At 25.0% G+C, this 19,949-nt stretch overlaps 1 protein-coding gene across 1 annotated transcript; it reads left to right on the top strand.

Moving 5' to 3' along the window:
• The first annotated feature begins 319 nt into the window (after window positions 1–319).
• Window positions 320–4,470, top strand: LOC145836971 (uncharacterized). The gene is made up of 5 exons (XM_082944740.1): window positions 320–461; window positions 1,549–1,840; window positions 2,541–2,903; window positions 3,197–3,345; window positions 3,926–4,470. Exons 1-5 carry the CDS (start codon window positions 354–356, stop codon window positions 4,154–4,156), a joined length of 1,143 nt encoding a protein of 380 aa, XP_082800866.1. The 5' UTR covers window positions 320–353; the 3' UTR covers window positions 4,157–4,470.
• The last annotated feature ends 15,479 nt before the right edge of the window (window positions 4,471–19,949 follow it).

Genomic DNA, 19,949 nt, shown 5'->3' with positions numbered 1-19,949 from the left:
AAACTACTTTAAAGTAGTTTTTAATGTATTTTCTTAATTTTAATTTTGTTTATTGGCTTTTAAAATCAACTAAAATTATGAAAATGATTAATTACTGCAGTTTGAAGTTTGTGTAACACGCTAAACCAACAACACTATGACGTAATAAACATGTTTCGCCACTTTGAAATAAACACTTTTTAAATTAAGATTAAATAATTCCATGTGATGTAACAGCTTGCACGCAAATACTTGAAAGCGAAACCTCTCAGAAAAAAATGAAAAAGTTTATATAAAAATGATTTATTTTAATAGAGTATGCAAAGATCTTAAAGATAATTCCAATCACTTTCACAGAAAAAATTACTTTAAAAATGGATTTTTTAAAACTTTTGATTTTTGTTAGACTAGTTTACTGCAAAACTATAGCTCAGAAAGATACCAATCTTATTGATTACAGGTATACATACCAGGAATTCAAAGTAAGCAATTAAAAGTCTTTTTAACTATTTATTTAATAATTAAGTTTTTTTTTTCTTTTTGTAAACCAAGTTGAAAAGTTGTTTATTATTTCTACTACGACTTTTAAGTTTTAGAATCTTTTTAATAAAGTATCATAAAACAACTTACTTGAAGACTAGTTTATTTAAAAAAGTTTTATTTACTACTTAAATAACTAATTTTTAAAAAGTTAGTTTTACTTGTTTTACAAGTAAACCTTTTTTCCTGGTTTTACTAGTAAACCAACCTAAGAAAATAGTTACTAGTTACATCTATAATTTATACTACAATCTTTTTAGTTATATTTATTTAGCTATTAAACTATCTATTTCAAACAGATATTTGTTTCAAGTCTTATATTTTTAACTTATAAACGTTGTTAGAAAATTGAAAATTTTAGTAAAGCATCAAAATTAGAGTTTCAAGTCTTTACGAGTTAGACAATTATATATTAAAAAAGTTATAGAGATTAGTATAAAAATAAAAGTTTAACTTTCACATAGGATATTTATACAATTAACGCTAAAAGTATTTCCAAAAAATTAAGGACCTAACGTAAATAAATCCATTTCTAAATAATTATCAAAATTAAACTTAATTATTTTAACATTAATATAGGCTTTGTAAAATGATTAAGTTTTAAAACAATATATCATGTATTACTTTATATATAGAATCCATATATAATTTTTAATTTGTCTAAGAAAAATACGTAACTTTATTTCAAAATATCTTCGTGGTCTACAATAAATAAGAAATTTAATTTATTTTGTTACCATTTAGTATTGTAAAGTTGTTAAAATAATTGCTTATTTAACAAAGAACACACAACTTATTGATATTTTAAATTAAATTTATTACTAACTTAATACATATCTTAAAAGCAAGTTTTTAAAAACTTACTTCAAACCTTTAATTTGTTAGTTTAACTTAATGTTAAATAACAAAAACTTTCATTGTTTTACAATTATCAGTTCACTTTTTTATAAAATATTTTAAAACACTCATACATTTTATAAAACATTTAAAAGTACTTTAATTTTTTTTATCAAAAACTTTACGTTTCAGGAAGCGAACCCTGAATTTAACGGTGCGGAAAAACTGACAATTGTGTTGATCAACAATGGAAATACAGCATTGGAAGTGCCAATACACATTGTTTTACCCACACAGTGTCACTTCAGTTCGTTCGATGTAAAAAAGAACGCAGATGTTTCAGAGTATGTAGGAGCTACAGGCACAATGCAGGAGAATGCAGATGTTGGTTATGAAGGAATGCAGACTAATGCGCAGGATTATGTAACGTCTGAAACGCAAAATAGCAGAGGTTTCGCAGAGGTTCAAGTCAAGTACCTCATGAGTGAGTTTATTCAAAGTTCATAAAACTGAACGTTTTAAACTAGATGACTATTTAGACAAACATTTTGATATTAAAAAAAAATTTATATGTAGTTTCAAACATTAAGTTTAAGTTCAAGTTAAGTATCTTATGAGTTCATTGAAGTATATAAATTACTGTACGCTTTTTTGAAAATCGTTGATTTTGTTTCTTAACTTTTTACAGCATACTTTTGAAAGCGTTTTTTTTAGCTGAAATTGAATTTGTCTATTCAATTATACCAAAATCTGTTTAGCTTACTTATTGTATATATTTAGATGTTTTATACAACAAAAAGTTTGCAAGATGCATTAAAAAAAATTTAGTTGAAATTTAATATTAAATAGTAACTCTTTGTAGTTTTTAAGCAAATGAAGTAAATACGTTTTAGTTGAAGTTTATTTGTTAAAAGTATTACAATTTTATAAATTAAGCTTTTTTTTTGTTGACTATAAAAAGTCGTTCAACTTACTGAGTAAATACAAATAATATCAATTTTTTAAAGTGCAGTTAACTATTTTATTAATTTTTAGACAAGGTAAACTTTCTTACTAAAACCCGTCACAAATAAAATAACCTTTATTAAATTCAGTTTCAGCATAAAAACAATTTACAATTTAATACCTTTAGTACTTAAGAACTAGTATGAGAAATAACATAGATTTTACTTTTTTATTCAAAGGTTTCAGGGACAAAAGAATCGGCTTCATAACCGACACGAGAATAAAAATATTCATGAAACCGAAGCAGGAACTTCAAGCCACATACAGTTTCTACAACGACCGAAACAATTACGAAGAACAGGAAAAAGTTAGCGTGCAAATTGATTTACAAGAAAGCAATTATGAGGACCTAGACGTACAAATCTCATCACCAAACTACCCTAATTTTTACTCCAACTTTCAAATTGTTGAGTGGAGAATAATTGCCAAAGAAAACGAAAATGTTGAGTTCAGTTTAAAAGATATCGATATTGAGTTCCTGGAAGATTATTTGGAAATTTTCGGAGATGAAAGCTTGGAAAACAAACTTGCCCACATCACAGGTTGTTTATTGAGTATTTATCTTATTCTTATAAGTTTATACATCGTTTTTAAAAATAAAGTATATTATAGTTTTAAAATATTGTATAGCTTCAAAACTAAACTTCTGATTATATTTCTAAAAAACTTTGCACACATAAAGAATTTCTCAGTGTTTTTGTTTTGTATCAATTTGTTTAGTTACGTGATTTTAAATAAAAATAAGTTACAAATTTTTAACATTTTTAAAGCATGTAAACACAACTATAAATAATTAAAAAGAGTAAGTTTTTTTTAACTATTTGTATCATAACAGGGTGGATAGACACAAACGAAGAAATTGATAGTCACTTCTACAAGAGTTCGGAGAATAATTTGGTAGTGAGGTTTACAACAGACCATTTCTTTGCGCAAAAGGGATGGGTTGGAAATTTACGAATTTTGAAAAGAAACCCAATCAACATGGTATTTTTATTTGCTAAAATGTTAAACACATTGTAAAACAATAAGAATTTGCTGTGTGATTTTTTGTTTAAAAAAAAAATTGTTTAAAATTAAGGTACACATTTAAATAAAAAAACAAAAAAAAGCTTGATAAATAAAAAATTTATTCAATATTTTTTACAGCTTAGTACTGTAAGTAAATAAAGTTGTTGCACAAAAGTTATAAAATTATTTTGTAATAACCGATTGGTCTTTCAATCTTTAAAATGTTTATGTTTGGTTTAACAAACTTAACCACAAATACGTGAGTTATCAATCAAGCATTTCATACAATATATTTTTATTATATTAAGCATGATACATTTACAGAGGGTTTTTGACATGTTTGTAAACTTCAAACATTTGTTTAACTTACATTGTTTTTTTTATAAGTAAAATACTTATACTATGATTATCAGTCTGTTGAGAATAAAAAGATAACTTTTTATTCTAGGAATTGAAAAAATTTATGCAATAATTTATATATCTACTGTTTATACTCTTAGCTCTATATTCATGATACTTTTTTTTACTATTTTGAATATTTTTAACATTCATTCAGGTAAGAGTTTACGACGAACAACCAAAAAGATTGGTTGAACCAAACTTTTCACAAGAACATGAAAACTTCAGTTTAGAAAGTTCTAATTTACAACCAGAAAGTGAACCTAATAATGGTTACCATGGCAACACAGACATGGTTTTTGAAGTTCTTAATGGTCAAAAATCATCAATGGAATGGTTTTTAGAAAACGAACAAAAAGTTGAATCAGAACACAATCAGATATTCTAAAATAGTAGTTAAAATAAAAAAATTCAATTACATACTTATTGAAACTGTTTTAGAAAATTTTTTTTAGTTTATAAAATTTAAGTATGTTTACAATTAGCTAGTTTTAGTTAGTTTTTTGGTTGTGTTTTCTTTTGAAGTCTGTCAAGTTTATTACCGTTCAAGAAAAGTTAAATTCAAAAAAAAAGCTTTAATTTTCACTGTAAAACCTTCTTAGTGTTAATCATCAAAAACGTTTTAACTGTTTGTATTTCGACAACAACTATTTCTAATCAATCTTTAAAAGTAATATTACACAAAGACGTTTAGTTTATATGATACACAATTGTTATGATTACAATATTACACTTTTAGTAAAAAATTCTTAACTTATTTTTTTTTTGACCATAAGTTTACTTTGAGCATAGCTGTTTATAGAAATAATTTTCAATTGTTAGTTCTCAAAAGTATTAAATAGAGTAATAAAACTAAATTTTATTATTTAAATATTTTCTTGTGTTTACTAATAAATAATTTATGTTGTATAAGTCGTACAATTGTGTAACAATTTCTAAATTAATTATAAACAAATACTTTTTATGGTATCGTAAATTTTTAAAGTTGTTAATTCTAAAACGAAATAACTTTAACCACATAAAGTATGCACAAAACTGTAATCAATTACACAAATTAATAAGTGTTTATAAAAACTTCACACTTGTAGTATAAAATTAAACTTCATTTCAAATGTTAATAAACTTTCACTAAAAACTTTTAAATATACAAAGTTGCTGAACATTATACCTAAAATAAAAAGTTATAATTTAATTTCTTTGCATTATTGAAAGAAAAATAAAACTATATCTATATCGTTTAATCTAATTAAGCAAACAATTTGTTAAAATAAACAATTTAAAACAAAGTTATCTATCTATCTTTAAGTTTAATTTTAGATTACTTCTTCGATTCCAACCTCCACAAAAAATAAGGTTGTTGTTTGACCATAGAGGATAAAGTTTTGTCGTTTGAAGTTGCTTTTCTTTAAGTAATTATTTTTAAAGACAAAACATAAACATTTAATAGTGTTAGAAATAAAACTTTAATCAAAAACCAAGCTACAGTTTTTCTGACAGCTAAATAGTATACTTTAATGACAACCGTTTTAAATGTTTATGAACAATTATTTATTAAACCTTTAAGCTATTATGGTAAGATAATTAATAATTTATTATTTTTGAGAATAAACAATTACTCAGTTTGACCGCAGAGCGGATTTTCAAATAGTAAATCTGTAATGAAATAATAATGTTTAAAATGACAAATAAACAAATAGGACACAGTAATCTATACACTAATAGGAGATTGATAATTATTATTTTTGAGAATAAACAATTATTCAGTTTCACCGTTTTATTATGGTAAGATAACCTTAGTTTCTAGCATAGCAATCATTTTGTGTTTAAAAGTTAGTTTGTTATAAATGAAACTTAATTACGGTTAGCGATTCTAAAACTTAAGATTTTTTGCACTTTGATTTATAAAGAACAAACTGAAGGCGACCTAAGTTTAAGAAAATACAGGATTTGCATTAAGTTTATTTTAAAAAGTCATTTCATGGTAACTACATCAACTTTTGATCGCAGTTAGAATTCATAAAAATGATTATCACAAAGAAAGTAAGAGTATTAAGAGTTTTATATATAGTGGAACTGGTTAAACAGTTTATAATTTATGAAGCCTAAAGTCTCTCTACAGCGTAAATGCCTTGTTAAACTAGTTTTTTATAGTAATAATACGTAAAAGTTTGTGGTTAAAGTATGTAAAACTATCTTAGAGTTATTACAATAAGAAAATAATCAAGTTAGTTTGTAAACATAAACTTTCATATAATACTTACTTATAAATTTGTATATAAAAATCAAATTTTTATGTCTTTTTGTTAAAAAACTAGCTGTTATAAGTGTATTAAGTTGGTATAAGCATAGCAGTGTTTTAAGCTCTGTCTTGAAGTTTCTAGTTTTTCAAAACTTTTTTATCAATAAATTTTTTAGGCACCCATAAGTAAGAAGTTTTAATAAAGTTAAACTTTTTATCTCAATATAAATTTTTAATTCAAAGTGGTTAAATTTAAGTTTATAAACCACATTTCTTTTATCTTGTCAACTAATTTTATAGCTCATTAGTGCATAAAAAAGTTGGCTAATTTATATCAAAAACTTGAATAAACAGTAAATTACTTTAACTTCACACAAAGTTTTGATCATACCAATTCGGTTATCAGACCACAAGCCTTCGGTAGTCTGAGACCCGGATTTTGTTTCTATTAAAATTCATCAGTCAGTCGCAACCAATATTTGATCGAATCGTAAGAGCTTCAGATAAACACAAAAAGTCGTTAAGAACTAGCATATTTTATCTAATTATAGCTAATGTTGAAAATGTCTTTACTCGAAAAGACAACAAAACCACTTTAACCCACCACTCGGTCTTAGACCCAAATCTTAAGCCCAAACGAATAATGCCCCGAAGTGAACGTTTGAATTTAGCTCCTGTAGAAAAAGCCGAACTTGCTACAGAGGCGGTTTCACATGAAACTGGAGACACAAGTGGCTCGTTTATGATCTTCTTACTCAAGGTTGACAATGTTTATGAATGCTTAGTTGAATTTAAAACAATACCTTGTTGCTGTAATGTTTCCTAAAACATATAAGTAAACATTAGTAATGTATAAAGCTAACTTATTTGAATCCAAAATACACTTGAATTATAATCATTATAAAGTTTGACAATTCTACTTAATACAATTTAATAAAACGTTTGAAGTAATCTTTTACATTTAGATGTACTTTGAACACTTCGAACAATCAAAAAACTTGCAAAACGTTTGTAAATATGGTCAAACTTTACCTTTTTGAACTAGGAACTACTTTTATAAATTTAAAGACAAGTAGTATTTTAAACTAATAACATCATCCGTAAAATAGATTTCATTAGTTACATTGTTACATTTGTAAAAGACTGAGACAATGGTTTTTTAGTGGTTCCTAACCATTTTTTATTATTTAGTCGAATTTTCAAAAACTGTCCAGTTTTTAAAATTAAAAGCAACAAACTACCTTTAACCTATCATTTTAGTTTCTTGTGAAAACATTAAAAAATATTTTAAGCGGTCTTAACAGGTTATTTTGGTTATAAAATACTTTTAATAGAATATAATTAGCGTGTATATATACACAATTAATAGTTATAACTTTGAACGAATGAAACTTAGCTTAAGAATTTTCTTAAAGTTTTCCAAATTTAAACAAAATAGTATACAAAAAAGGAAGTTGAATTTTTTTTTAAACTACACTATATTGCTTTTTTCAATCTTATTTTGAGTTTTTGAAGTGTGTACCAATTGTTTTAAACTTAATTTTTTTTGATCTTTGTTTGTTTGAACCATCATCTTTAAGAGCGTCTAGTTTCTTGTTGAGCAGTCTAAACTTTTCTCTAAACAACGTATTTCCATCCTCTTATATCAATCTTTTATTTATTTGTCGTTCAATAAACAATATATATATCTTGTTTTAAATCTTTTTTGTCCTTAAAAGTTTCTTTAGAGTTTCTAAAGAGTCTTTCGCTGTCTTTGGTCAAAAAAATTAATTTCTACCTTCAATAGTTTGTTTTTTTAAACAATTAAATTTTTAGTTTTTGCGATTCTGTTGAACTAGTTTGGTTTCTTTAGAATCTAAAAAGTAAATGGCTTTTATAAATACCTTCAATTAAAATTTTTTAAGTTAAAAAAAAACAGTAAACGGTAACTAAATCATTAAAAAAAACTAAATAGGTTTCAACTTTTTCTACTCGTTTGTTATAGATTGTTTTACAAGTATTTAAACTAGTTTGCATTTAATTTATAAACTTGTAGAAACAACTTTTAAAAAACTAAATAATATATGTTTACGTTTAACTGTTTAAACATAACTAAAAAAACTAAGAGTTAAATACAGTTTATAATAAGCAAAAATTTAACCCGAAACATCAATAAACATGCATTTATTACTACCCGTTTGGCTTTTGTATATCATGAAAAAACTGATTAAATTGTTTTCCCTTCTATTCATGTTGGAAATTAAACCGTAAGTTATTAACCTTTTAAAGTAAAACTTTGTTTCATTACAATTGTTACTTGTATATAACTTTTTGTAGCAAAAGTTTGAGCGTAAGTTTTAGATTTTTTTAAACTTTTTTATTTCTTCAGAACTTAAATCCATTGTTAAGAATTTAAAATGTTTTTTATCTATGGTTATTTTTTTAAATAAAAAAGTATAAAATAAAATAAGATGTTATTATAAGGTTTTTTAACATGTTATAAAACATTTTATTTTTGATTTATAGATGTTATTTAGCTCAATGATTATTTTTTCTATTTTATATTTTTTTGTAAAACTTTTAAATAGTTTTTACTAATAAAAGTAAATTAAAGTAATAAAATTTATCTAAAGTTTCATTCAAGTAATTCTTTAGATTTTGACAAAACTATAAACAATTGTTAATCTTGTCTATATTTAAAGAATGTGGATTATTTTAAAGTTGGTTTGAAAGTCATTTAAAACAGAAAAAAAACGAATGTTATGAAAAAATATGTTCAAAAATATGTTCAATAAACATAATTATTCTACAAATTCATGCTTATTTAGCTTCTTGTAGTTCTTAATTTCTTAGAACAAAAAATAAAACATAACTTGGAGTTAAATATCTGATTAAAAGTACCTAGAGCTGTTTAATATGAAAGCAGAACTTATAAGAATTTGTTCTACTTCAAAAAATCAGTTAAGTATTTTTAATTATTTAAAAAAAAATATTTGTAATACAAAAACTAAATGAAACTTTACTGTATGTACCCTACAACGTACAGTACATATTTAGTATTGAATTCAAAGTTTTTACTTTTTAAATTATATTACTGACTAGTAAAGTTTGTTTAATACTGAAATTATTTACGTCTGAAGGAATTTTAAGCTGTAACATTAAGTAATAATTACTATAAGCTTAAATTGTAGGATTTTTATATTTGAATAAAAATAAATTAAAAAAACGACGTAAGGTTATTGGCATCAAAGCATTTGGACATTTTTTTTTGTGAAACAATCCCAAGTTAACATAAGGTTTCAATCAAAACAATTCGATCAAATATTGGTTACGACTGACTGACGAATTTTAATAGAAACAAAACCCGGGTCTCAGTCCACCGAAGGCTTGTGGTCTGATAACCGAATTGGTATGATCAAAACTTTGTGTAAAGTAATTTACTGTTTATTCAAGTTTTTGATATAAATTAGCCAACTTTTTTATGCACTAATGAGCTATAAAATTAGTTGACAAGATAAAAGAAATGTGGTTTATTAACTTAAATTTAACCACTTTGAATTGAAAATTAATATTGAAATAAAAAGTTTAACTTTATTTAAACTTCTTACTTATGGGTGCCTAAAATATTTATTGATAAAAAAGTTTTGAAAAACTAGAAACTTCAAGACAGAGCTTAAAACACTGCTATGTTTAAATCAACTTAATACACTTATAACAGCTAGTTTTTTAACAAAAAGACATAACTATTTGATTAATATATAAAAATTTATAAGTAAGTATTATATGAAAGTTTATGTTTACAAACTAACTTGATTATTTTCTTATTGTAATGCCTCTAAGATAGTTTTACATACTTTAACCACAAACTTTTACGTATTTTTACTATAAAAAATTAGTTTAACAAGGCATTTACGTTGTAGAGAGACTTTAGGCTTCAGAAATTATAAACTGTTTAACCAGTTTCACTATATATAAAACTCTTAATACTCTTACTTTCTTTGTGATAATCATTTTTATGTTTTAATTTTTTGTTAGTAGTTGTTCAAAATATTAGTTCCAAAAGTAAGAGAACACTTTTTTCTGGAATCTCTGAAGATAGATAAACCATGTAGGATGATATATAACTTTAAAAAGCAAAACAGAAGAATATTTTTTGTTAATATAAACTTATTTTAAACTTTTTGCAATGACAAAGAACAAATTTTTAGCAATAATATATATTATTTTTTCTAGAACTGATACTTATTCAAATGTACTATATTTAAAGTACTTATAAACAGTTTTATATACACAGATGTGACAATAATATTTGTGTGGGAAAGTATACATTCTTACAAAAAGATGTTTATTTGATATAGTTAGAAACTTATATGTAAGTGGTATTTATACACAAAAATACGTAAAAAAACAAAAAAAAAAAAAAACAAGCAGTGTCAAGTATGCACGAAGGATAATTTTTGCACGAAGAGTCACTTTTGCATGGGTTAAAAGTTATATTAGCTAGTTTTATATTTACTTCAATTTTTTTATTAATTTTAGTTTTACAATCACTGCTACCCCTAACCATTACCCTCGGTCGGTAACTTAGCTTTACTACTTGCTTATCTTTAACTAATTTTTAAAAGTTGTGTTTATTAGTTATTTTTACTATCGCTCTCACCCCTAACCCTTTTTAACATGATCGGTAAATTTTTTTTTTTGTTAATTTATCTTTTTATCTTTAATGTTTTTTGCAGTTTTTTAAAAAAATTTTATTTAATTTTTACTCTCTAGTAAAATTGATCCTGGTTGCAAAAATGTCTTCGTGCTAAATTTCATTTCGTCCAAAATTTCTCTTCGCATATTTGAAATTTCATGAAAAATTATCGTCGTGCATATCTGAAATGTTCCAAAATAAAAAAACACAGTTATTTAAATGTCTGTTTGTTTATTATTTTAACTCAGTTTAAAAAATGCAGTTAATTAACATCAAGTCTAATATACTATAATTCTCGAATTTCATTAGAATGAAATTTTCAGGAAGTTGAATTCAGCTGAATTTTGAACCTCTGCGGGTGTTGTCAATGCTGTCATGGAAACCTCAGTTTCGGGTTTTGGGAGAATGGGTCTGACAAGTTTTACGTATAAGTACGTCAAGTGGCAGAACATCAATACACACATCCAAAGAGGTTGGACGCCTAACACGTAATCTACAGCCAGGCGAGATACGACCACGAAAAATAGAAACAGGTTGAATAAAAAATCAAACAAATAGAAGTCAATCATCTTTCAACAAGGTATTTGCTTTTAAATAAAATGATGCTTTAATCCTGAAAAATATTTTTATGTTTTAGTAAGTTTTACAAATGGTTAATTTCGCCACACGACCATCAACAACAGCATCCGCGATAAGCTACGACTTGCTTCGTCCTTATTAGGAATCATCAGACATGTATAGTCGCGAGAAACCGCTGTTGAGATCTAAACCAAGCGGGCTCAAGTACAAAGCACTGAAGCTACCGTTTGTGGGTAGAATTAACAAATAAATAATTATGAGTTTTATGGAAAAAATTTATACTTGGGAAAATAATCTGTTGATTTAAATAAGAGCAGAAAATGCTGAATTTACTGCTGAAAACTCAAACTGTCCCACACAAATTGAATAACATTTATGACTTTTTTGTTTGTATGGAAAAGAGATAAATTATATTTTAATTAAAAGATAACAAATATGCAAGTTTTATGTAGTAGTAGCTGTATTGGACATGATGTTAAACTGTTCTGGTGTGCGACTCGATAACCGAAAGGTTTTATCGTACACCAAGTACTTGGACCAAACTTTTTGAGCAAGTAATTGTCGTTCAATAAATAATAGTTTAATTCCTTTTTTCAGATGCAAGTAAATTAAATTAAATATGATTTAATTTTGTACATTTATTACTTCACTAGGGTTAAAAATGTAACTTTTGCTAATTTATAAACAACTTCAACTTCGCTATAACAGTAATAAAAAAAGCGTTTTTTAAAGTTATTGAAAAACCTAAAACATTTTCAGTATAAAAGTTTTAAAATTGATTGTGTAAAATTTTAGAGGTTGGAGTAATTCTCTAATAATTTTTCACTAATTTATTGATCTTATTGAACTATTTTATGTATAATAGATGTATGACAATGCAATAGATATATTATGATAGAAACAAAAGTAGATATTTAGGTCTCAACAATATCTATGAGTCATTTTTCCTTTTTGAAAAATATTAAATATATTTTGTGATATGGCTAATACAAATTTAAAAATATATTTGTTTTTAATAACTTTCGAGTTTTTTAGATAATTAATAAAAAACTTGTAGACATTAAGAAGACCTAATTACCTATTTTTAAATTTTTTCAAATATGTCTACTTTTGAGATATGGTATCTTAAATACCTTTTTAGGAATTTGAGTTGTCATGTAAATAGTTTAGAAAATGTATATTTAACTAAAATACAAAAAAAAAACACTCTTAATACATACAATTAAGTTTTAAAACAAACTTAAATGTTTATTGTATCTTGTTACATTTTAAACAGGGTTGCCTCTCTTTGTGCAAAATAAACTAGCCTATGTCAACGTGAGTTTAATAAAAGATATTCAGAATTGCCTAATTTTTTTGAGAAAATTTTTCCAGGTTTTCTGAATTTCTTTCAGGTCTTTAAATCTATTTTTAATTTAAATTTAAGTTTAATGTAAGAAACTGTGTTAAATAGTATAACAATATTGAAAAGATAATTTAAAGCTACTTTAAATTTGTTTTTTAATAAAATTAAAACTTGATGATGACAAAAGTTTTATCTGTATGGTAGACTTTTTATATCAAGTTTAAATTTTATTATTAAATATATAAATACTAAATAAAAATTCAGGTTTTTTTGTGATTTTTTTTCAAAATTCTAGTTTACAAAAAAAAATTTAATTTCCAGGTTTTTTGAAACCTTGAATATTTAAAAACCTTTGCTTCAAGTACAAATAGTGTGCACAGTTATATGTGCACACTGTTTTTAAGCTAGTGTGCACTGTACACTGGTTTTAAGCTGGTGTGCCCAGTTATGCTGTGCTTAAGTGTGCACAGAAAAACCTTTGAGATAAAAGGCATTGTTTAAAATTTTACAAACAGTCAATTTTGATTAACTTTTATAGATTTTAGCAAGCATTAATATGTCATGCTATTACAAGGACAGTTAGACCTCTATAAAATCAATCAAGAGAAAAAAAAATATCAAAAACTAAGTTTAGATTATACTATCTACTTTGCCCAGTTTTAATATGTGGAGAATTTGGCTCAGACATGCAATACTTTGTTTCCAAATAATTAAAAGCAACACTGTAAATATGTGCTCACACACAGAGCTGGCCACAATGCAGAAAATTTACTTTATGGTTAAGATGAGCATTACAGTAAGAATTTGTAGTTAAGATGTAAAATTAACAAAAAAAAGTCAAACATAAGGTAACACTAAATTATTAAAAGATTTGAAACTGAATCAACTAAAAGTCATTTAAAGTGTACCAAAAAAAGCTTGTTTTTCTTAAAAATACTAACTTAGCCTAAGCTTTGAAAAAAAATTCCTGATTTAGCTTGTGTTTTCAAAAAAACTCTAATCTTTTGCGATATTAAGTAAGCTCAAACTAATCTGAGTAGGCTGAATGTGTGGCAACCTTGTTTAAATGTAATTATTTTATTTAACTAATCTATACAAAAATTTTCCAAAAACTATCAGTACCATATCAATTTTTATACTTTTAAATTACTATATTACTTAAAACTAATATAAGTTGACCTTAGTAATGCATACTTATCTATTAATATCAATACAAGGAATTTTAAAATGGCTTATTTATTTATTAAAAGACTTCAAACTAAATTTATTCAAAAATACAAAAATAACAATCTGTCTTTTTGTACAAAAAACCCATATTGTATTAAAAAGCTGTAATCAAGGGGAAAATAATCACTTAGAAAAAGGTTTAACTTTAAAGTATATAAAATACATAAAAAAATATATGTAAAAAGTTTGGCAGATCTACAAAAACAAGAATTAAGTAATATTTCTTATTTTTTTGCTATATTTTAATAGTTTGAAACATGGAAAATTTTTATTACCTTAAAACCTTTAAAAAAAGTCTGTTTTGTAACGTAAAAAGTATATGTATTATGTATGTTTGATTTTTAGGATTTCCAGATGATAGTAATTAGAGAGTTCTGAATACTTAATAACACTTTGTTTGTTTCAACCTAAATTTCATGCTCGAGTATTAGTTTATCCATCTTAAATGAAAATACTCTAAATCCAAAAGTGGTTTCCTAGAGTTGGCGGTACCACCCCCTAGGGGCGATTTTTCATTTTTCATTTTAGTAAGTTGGGGGCAAGTAAAGGAGCTAAAGGGGGGGGGGGGGGGAAACAATTTTAAAATTTTGAAAGTTACACTAGATTTTCATGTAATTGTTGTCTAATAATGTCCAATACTTAATTATCTAATAAAGCAGTAACAAAATATGGGAGATTGTTTAAAATTAAAATTTCAATAGTTGGTTATATTAAAGAAGATACACACACTTATATGTCATTATTAAATTACTTAATTAAAGAATGCCGAATTATGTTAATCCCCACAGGAAAAGTAACCAGTTCGGTCATTTTAGCTGTTATAATTTTATCTAAAAATCAATATGATTGTGTTTTGAACTTATTTAAAAATCAATTAATCAAGTAATGTTTTTATTGCTTGCAGGTGTAATAAAAGTAGTAATACTTTGCCTTTTCAATTAAAAATGATTTTCTGAATTATCAACTTTTAACTTGATAATTCAATTTAAATATGACAAATAAAGCTGAAAGGTGTATGGCAGAGTTTAATAAACTGGCCCAAGTGAACCCTTTGCTATAACAGAAATTTATGCGGTCATGAGCAGTAAAGGAGCCATAAGGTCGTGAATTGCACTAGATATTCTAAGATTGATGAAGAATATAAAAAAAAGGTCATCGGCGTTTATAATGATAGTTTTGAAACTTAAACATAAAATATTATGAAAAAAAAATTTAAGGGGCCAAAAGCCATAAAAGGGGGAGCCAAAAGGCCATAATTTGAAACTTACACTTAGATATTCTAGCTAGAATTTATAATGAAGAATAAAGAAAAAATATAAGGTGTTAGGCTGTTTTAATGGTAGTTTTTTAAGAAGCGTTTTTGGAGGGTGCCATAGCTTTTTCAATTTCTTTAAAGGGGGCCTTTTAGATAAAAAGTTTAGGAAACCTTGTTGTTTGGGGTACTGCTATAGTATAGCCTAAAATGTAAAATGTTATATGAGAAAGCTTTGAAATTACATATTTTATCAAATATAAAATGTGAAGATATGAGTAAAGCTATAAGCTGTGAAAAATTTAAGTATGTTATAGTCACTGTAAACTAAATTCAGATAAAAAACAAAAAGTTTTTCAGTGCTTAGTTTTATTATAAGATACTTACCATGTAAAATTCTTCAACTTTAAAATTAAGCAAAGAAAATGATTAAGAATAATATTTATGCAAATTATATTTTGAGTGAGCCTTAAACAAGATAAAATATTACTGATTATGCGTAAAAGTTTTGAAAAATTTTGCAATAAAGGTTTTGTTAGAACTAGACTTAGTGAAAAATAAATATCCAAAAATCAATATTGTCCCAGTCGAACTCACTCACTTACTAACATACTACTCCTATTATCAAGCTTTTTTTTGTGTACATAATTTATCTTTTGAACTTTCCATTATACATGGCTGGGAAGAAAACATTTTTAATACTTTGTCTGTGGTATTTTTTAAAGAGGATTTGACAACTTAATCACAACTTATGAAGATAGTAATACCTCTGCAAAACTGACATAACTTTCTTATAACTAATCATAATTCTTTCATTTCAGGGTTGCCACTCATTTTTCAATATTTTTTTCTAGGTTTTCAAAACTTCATCCATGTTTTTCAAAGTACACATTTGGGGTCTAGTATTTAGTTTAAGTTAAATTTGGAGTAAGAAACTGGTCTAAATAGTATAACATTGAAAAATACTGTAAAGTTACTTAAAATGTTTTGTAATAAAAAAAATATTGATGAAAAAAACTTTCATTTATATGAAAGATTTTTTGAGACCGTGAAAATTTTACATCTGAAAATGTAAACAATTGTTAAAATTTTAGGGTTTTGTTTAATGTTTGAAGTGATTTTTGTTCAACTTTCAGGTTTATCAAAATTTTTCAAATTCCAGGTTTCCAGGTAAAATGGCAACCATATCTATTGTTTTTTAGGTGTTCAGTTAAAATTATTAAATTCAAAATATTTACAGGGTTGCTTCTGGTTGTTGAAAATACCTTCCTTCCAGGTTTTGTTTTTGGCTTCAAGTTAAGTTTAAAAGTTTAACTGTGTTAAATAATATATTATCTCAACTTAGGAAAAGAAACTTAAGTGTTATTTAATATTGAAAAAACTTGATATGTTAATTTTCATTTTTGCTATTTTTTCATGTCAAATTGATATTTTGCTACTCTACATGGAGAGTTCAAAATTATAGATAATGCTGAATTTTGTTCAAATTTCTAGCTTTTGTTCAGAATCTTTAAAACAGTTGTAATAATTTCTAAATTTTTTAAGTTAGTTGTAAACTATTGTATCTAATAATTTATTATTTTTTAGAATAGAAAATTACTCAGTTTCACCGCAGAGCGGATTTTCAAATTGTAATGTAATAATGTTAAAAATGACAAATAATTAAAAATTGGTTTGAGTTAAGTTTATATACAAAAAAAAAATAAATTAAAAATTATATTGATGCAAAACAACCTTTAATTTAAAAGCTATCAAGTTATAGTCTTTAAACAAATACAATTAAACCATAGTGTATAGTGGGGTATTGATATATAATGGATTTAGAAAGATAAGACTTTTACAGAGTTATAAGTTATGGAGTAGTAGATACATATGATTAAGCACAAAGTTCTAATAATAAATTAATAATGTTCAAAATAAAACTAGGGAGTAAACATTAAAAAAATTTATGAAAGCATTTTTGTTGTTGTTGTTAACACAGTTGTATTATGATGATAAAGAATAAAATAACTTTTTGTGAAAAATATTAGATAAGCGAAAAATAGAATGAGGGTTAGATTTCTGATGTTAAATTTAAAAAATAAGATAAAAAATTAAATATATTTAGTTGAGAGATAATCAAAGAGAGTAAAAACTACTAATAATCCAACTCAAAAAAAAATTATACTAATTCTTCAATAATTATGATTTACAACTGGAAATGGGTACATTATAAGGCATGCACAATTTATCTTAATGGAATATATTTAACTAATAAACAGACTTTAAAAAGATAAAACCAAAATAGTTTTATCAGTTTAAGACTGATAATGGGAATAATATTATAATACATGCACAAATAATAAAATATCTTAATTAAATTGATACCTATGTGAGATATAAATTATAAATATTCATTTAAGTAATGTGGGCATTGGGTTATCAAATCGTTTCTCTTGTTTAAGGTTTTTCTTTTGTCTATAGATTAATGTGTCCTATTTATTTGTTCTCAACTCTATAGTTAAACTATTGTATCTTAAATTTTTTTATTGTTTATTCCTAAACGAAATAACTTTAACCAAATAAAGTATTACAAAGCTAGTCAGTTACATAAATTAATAAGTGTTTATAAAAACTACACTTGTAGTGTATTTCTCTTCATCTGCAACTCAATAATATCTATTGTAAATTTTAAAATCGCCTCCCCCCGTCCCTTGCGCCCCTTTACTAGTTATTGTCCCACAACTTACTAAAATCAAAATGAAAAATTTTAAATCGCCCCAGGGGGCGGTACCGCCCACTCTGAGAAACCACTTTTGGATTTAGAGTATTTTCATTTAAGCTGGATAAACTAATACTCGAGCATGAAATTTTAGGTTGAAACAAACTATTCAGTATTCAGAACTCTCTGATTCTTATCTACTTAAATACTATTCTGGAAACCAAAAAAAACATACATGCATATTACATTTATTTTACATGTTACGAAACAAACTTTTTTCAAAAGGTTTTAAGGTAATAAAAATTTACAATGTTTTAAACGATTAAAATATAGCAAAAACATAAGAAATGTTTCATAATCCTTGTTTTTGTAATGTGCCAAACTTTTTACAAATATTTTTTTATGTATTGTATATACTTTAAAACTAAACCTTTTTCTAAGTGATTATTTTCTCCTTGATTGCAGCTTTTTAATACAATTTGGATTTTTTTTTGTACAAAAAGACAGATTGTTAATTTTGTATTTTTGAATAAATTTAGTTTGAAGTCTTTTAATAAATAAATAAGCCATTTTAAAATTCCTTGTATTGATATTAATAGATAAGTATGCATTACTAAGGTCAACTTATATTAGTTTTAAGTAATATAGTAATTTAAAAGTATAAAAATTGATATGATACTGATATTTTTTGGAAAATTTTTGTACAGATTAGTTTAATAAATTAATGACATTTAAACAAGGATGCCACACATTCAGCCTACTCAGATTAGTTTGAGCTTACTTAATATCACAAAAGATTAGATTTTTTTTTGAAAACACAAGCTAAATCAGGATTTTTTTTTAAAGCTTAGGCTACGTTAATATTTTTAAGAAAAACAAGCTTTTTTTTGGTACACTTTAAATGACTTTTAGTTGATTCAGTTTCAAATATTTTAATAATTAAATATTACCTTGTGGTTAATTATTTTATTTTGTTAATTTTACAATGCTCAATGCTCATCTTAACCATAAAGTAAATGTTCTGCATTGTGACCAGCTCTGTGTGTGAGCACATATTTACAGTGCTGCTTTTAATTATTTGGAAACAAAGTATTGCATGTCTGAGAAAAATTCTCCACATTTTAAAACTGGGCACAGTAGATAGTATAATCTAAACTTAGTTTTTGATAATTTTTTTCTTTTGATTGATTTTATAGAGGTCTAACTGTCCTTGTAATAGCATGACATATTAAAGCTTGCTAAAATCTATGAAAATTTATCAAAACTGACTGTTTGTAAAATATTCAACAATGCCTTTTATCTCAAAGGTTTTTCTGTGCACACTTAAGCACAGCATAACTTTTCTGTGCACACTAGCTTAAAAATATTTGTACTTGAAGCACAAAAAGTTTTTAAATATTCAAGGTTGCCAAAAACCTGGAACTTAAAAAATTAAAAAAATAAACTAGAACTTTGGACAAAAATCACTAAAAAACCTGGAATTCTAAACAACTTTTTTATTTCAAATAATAAAATTTAACTCGACTTGAAAAATCTACAATAAAGATAAATTTTTTTATCATCATCAAATTTTAATTTTATTAAAAAACATATTTAAAGTAGCTTTACAGTATCTTTTCAATATTTTTATCCCATTTAACACAGTTTCTTACCTTAAACTTAACTTTAAACAATTGGTAAGAAAACCTGGAAAAAATTCTTAAAAAAAAAAGGCAGTCCTGAATATATTTTATTAAAATCAGGTTGACATAGGCTAGTTTACTTTGCTCAAAGAGAAGCAACCCTGTTTAAAATGTAACAAGATACAATAAATATTTAAGTTTGTTTTAAAAACTTGTTTGTATGCAGTAAGAGTGTATTTTTGTATTTTTGTATTTTAGTTAAATATACATTTTCTAAACTATTTACATGACAACTCAAATTCCTAAAAAGGTATTAACGAAACCATATCTCAAAAGTAGATATATTTGAAAAAATTAAAAAATAGGGAATCAGGTATCCTTAATATCTACAAGTTTTTTTTTTTTAATTATCTAAAATACTCAAAAGTTATTAAAAACAAATATATTTTAAAACTTGTTTTTGCCATATCACAAAATATATTCAACATTTTAAAAAGAAAAATGGCTTATAGAAATTGTTGAGACCAAAATGTCTACTTTT

The sequence above is a fragment of the Thalia democratica genome, chromosome 5 (assembly GCF_965202585.1).
Source record: "Thalia democratica chromosome 5, ktThaDemo2.hap1.1, whole genome shotgun sequence".
NCBI classification, from domain to species: Eukaryota; Metazoa; Chordata; class Thaliacea; order Salpida; family Salpidae; genus Thalia; species Thalia democratica.
This window is presented reverse-complemented; position numbering and strand designations above follow the sequence as displayed.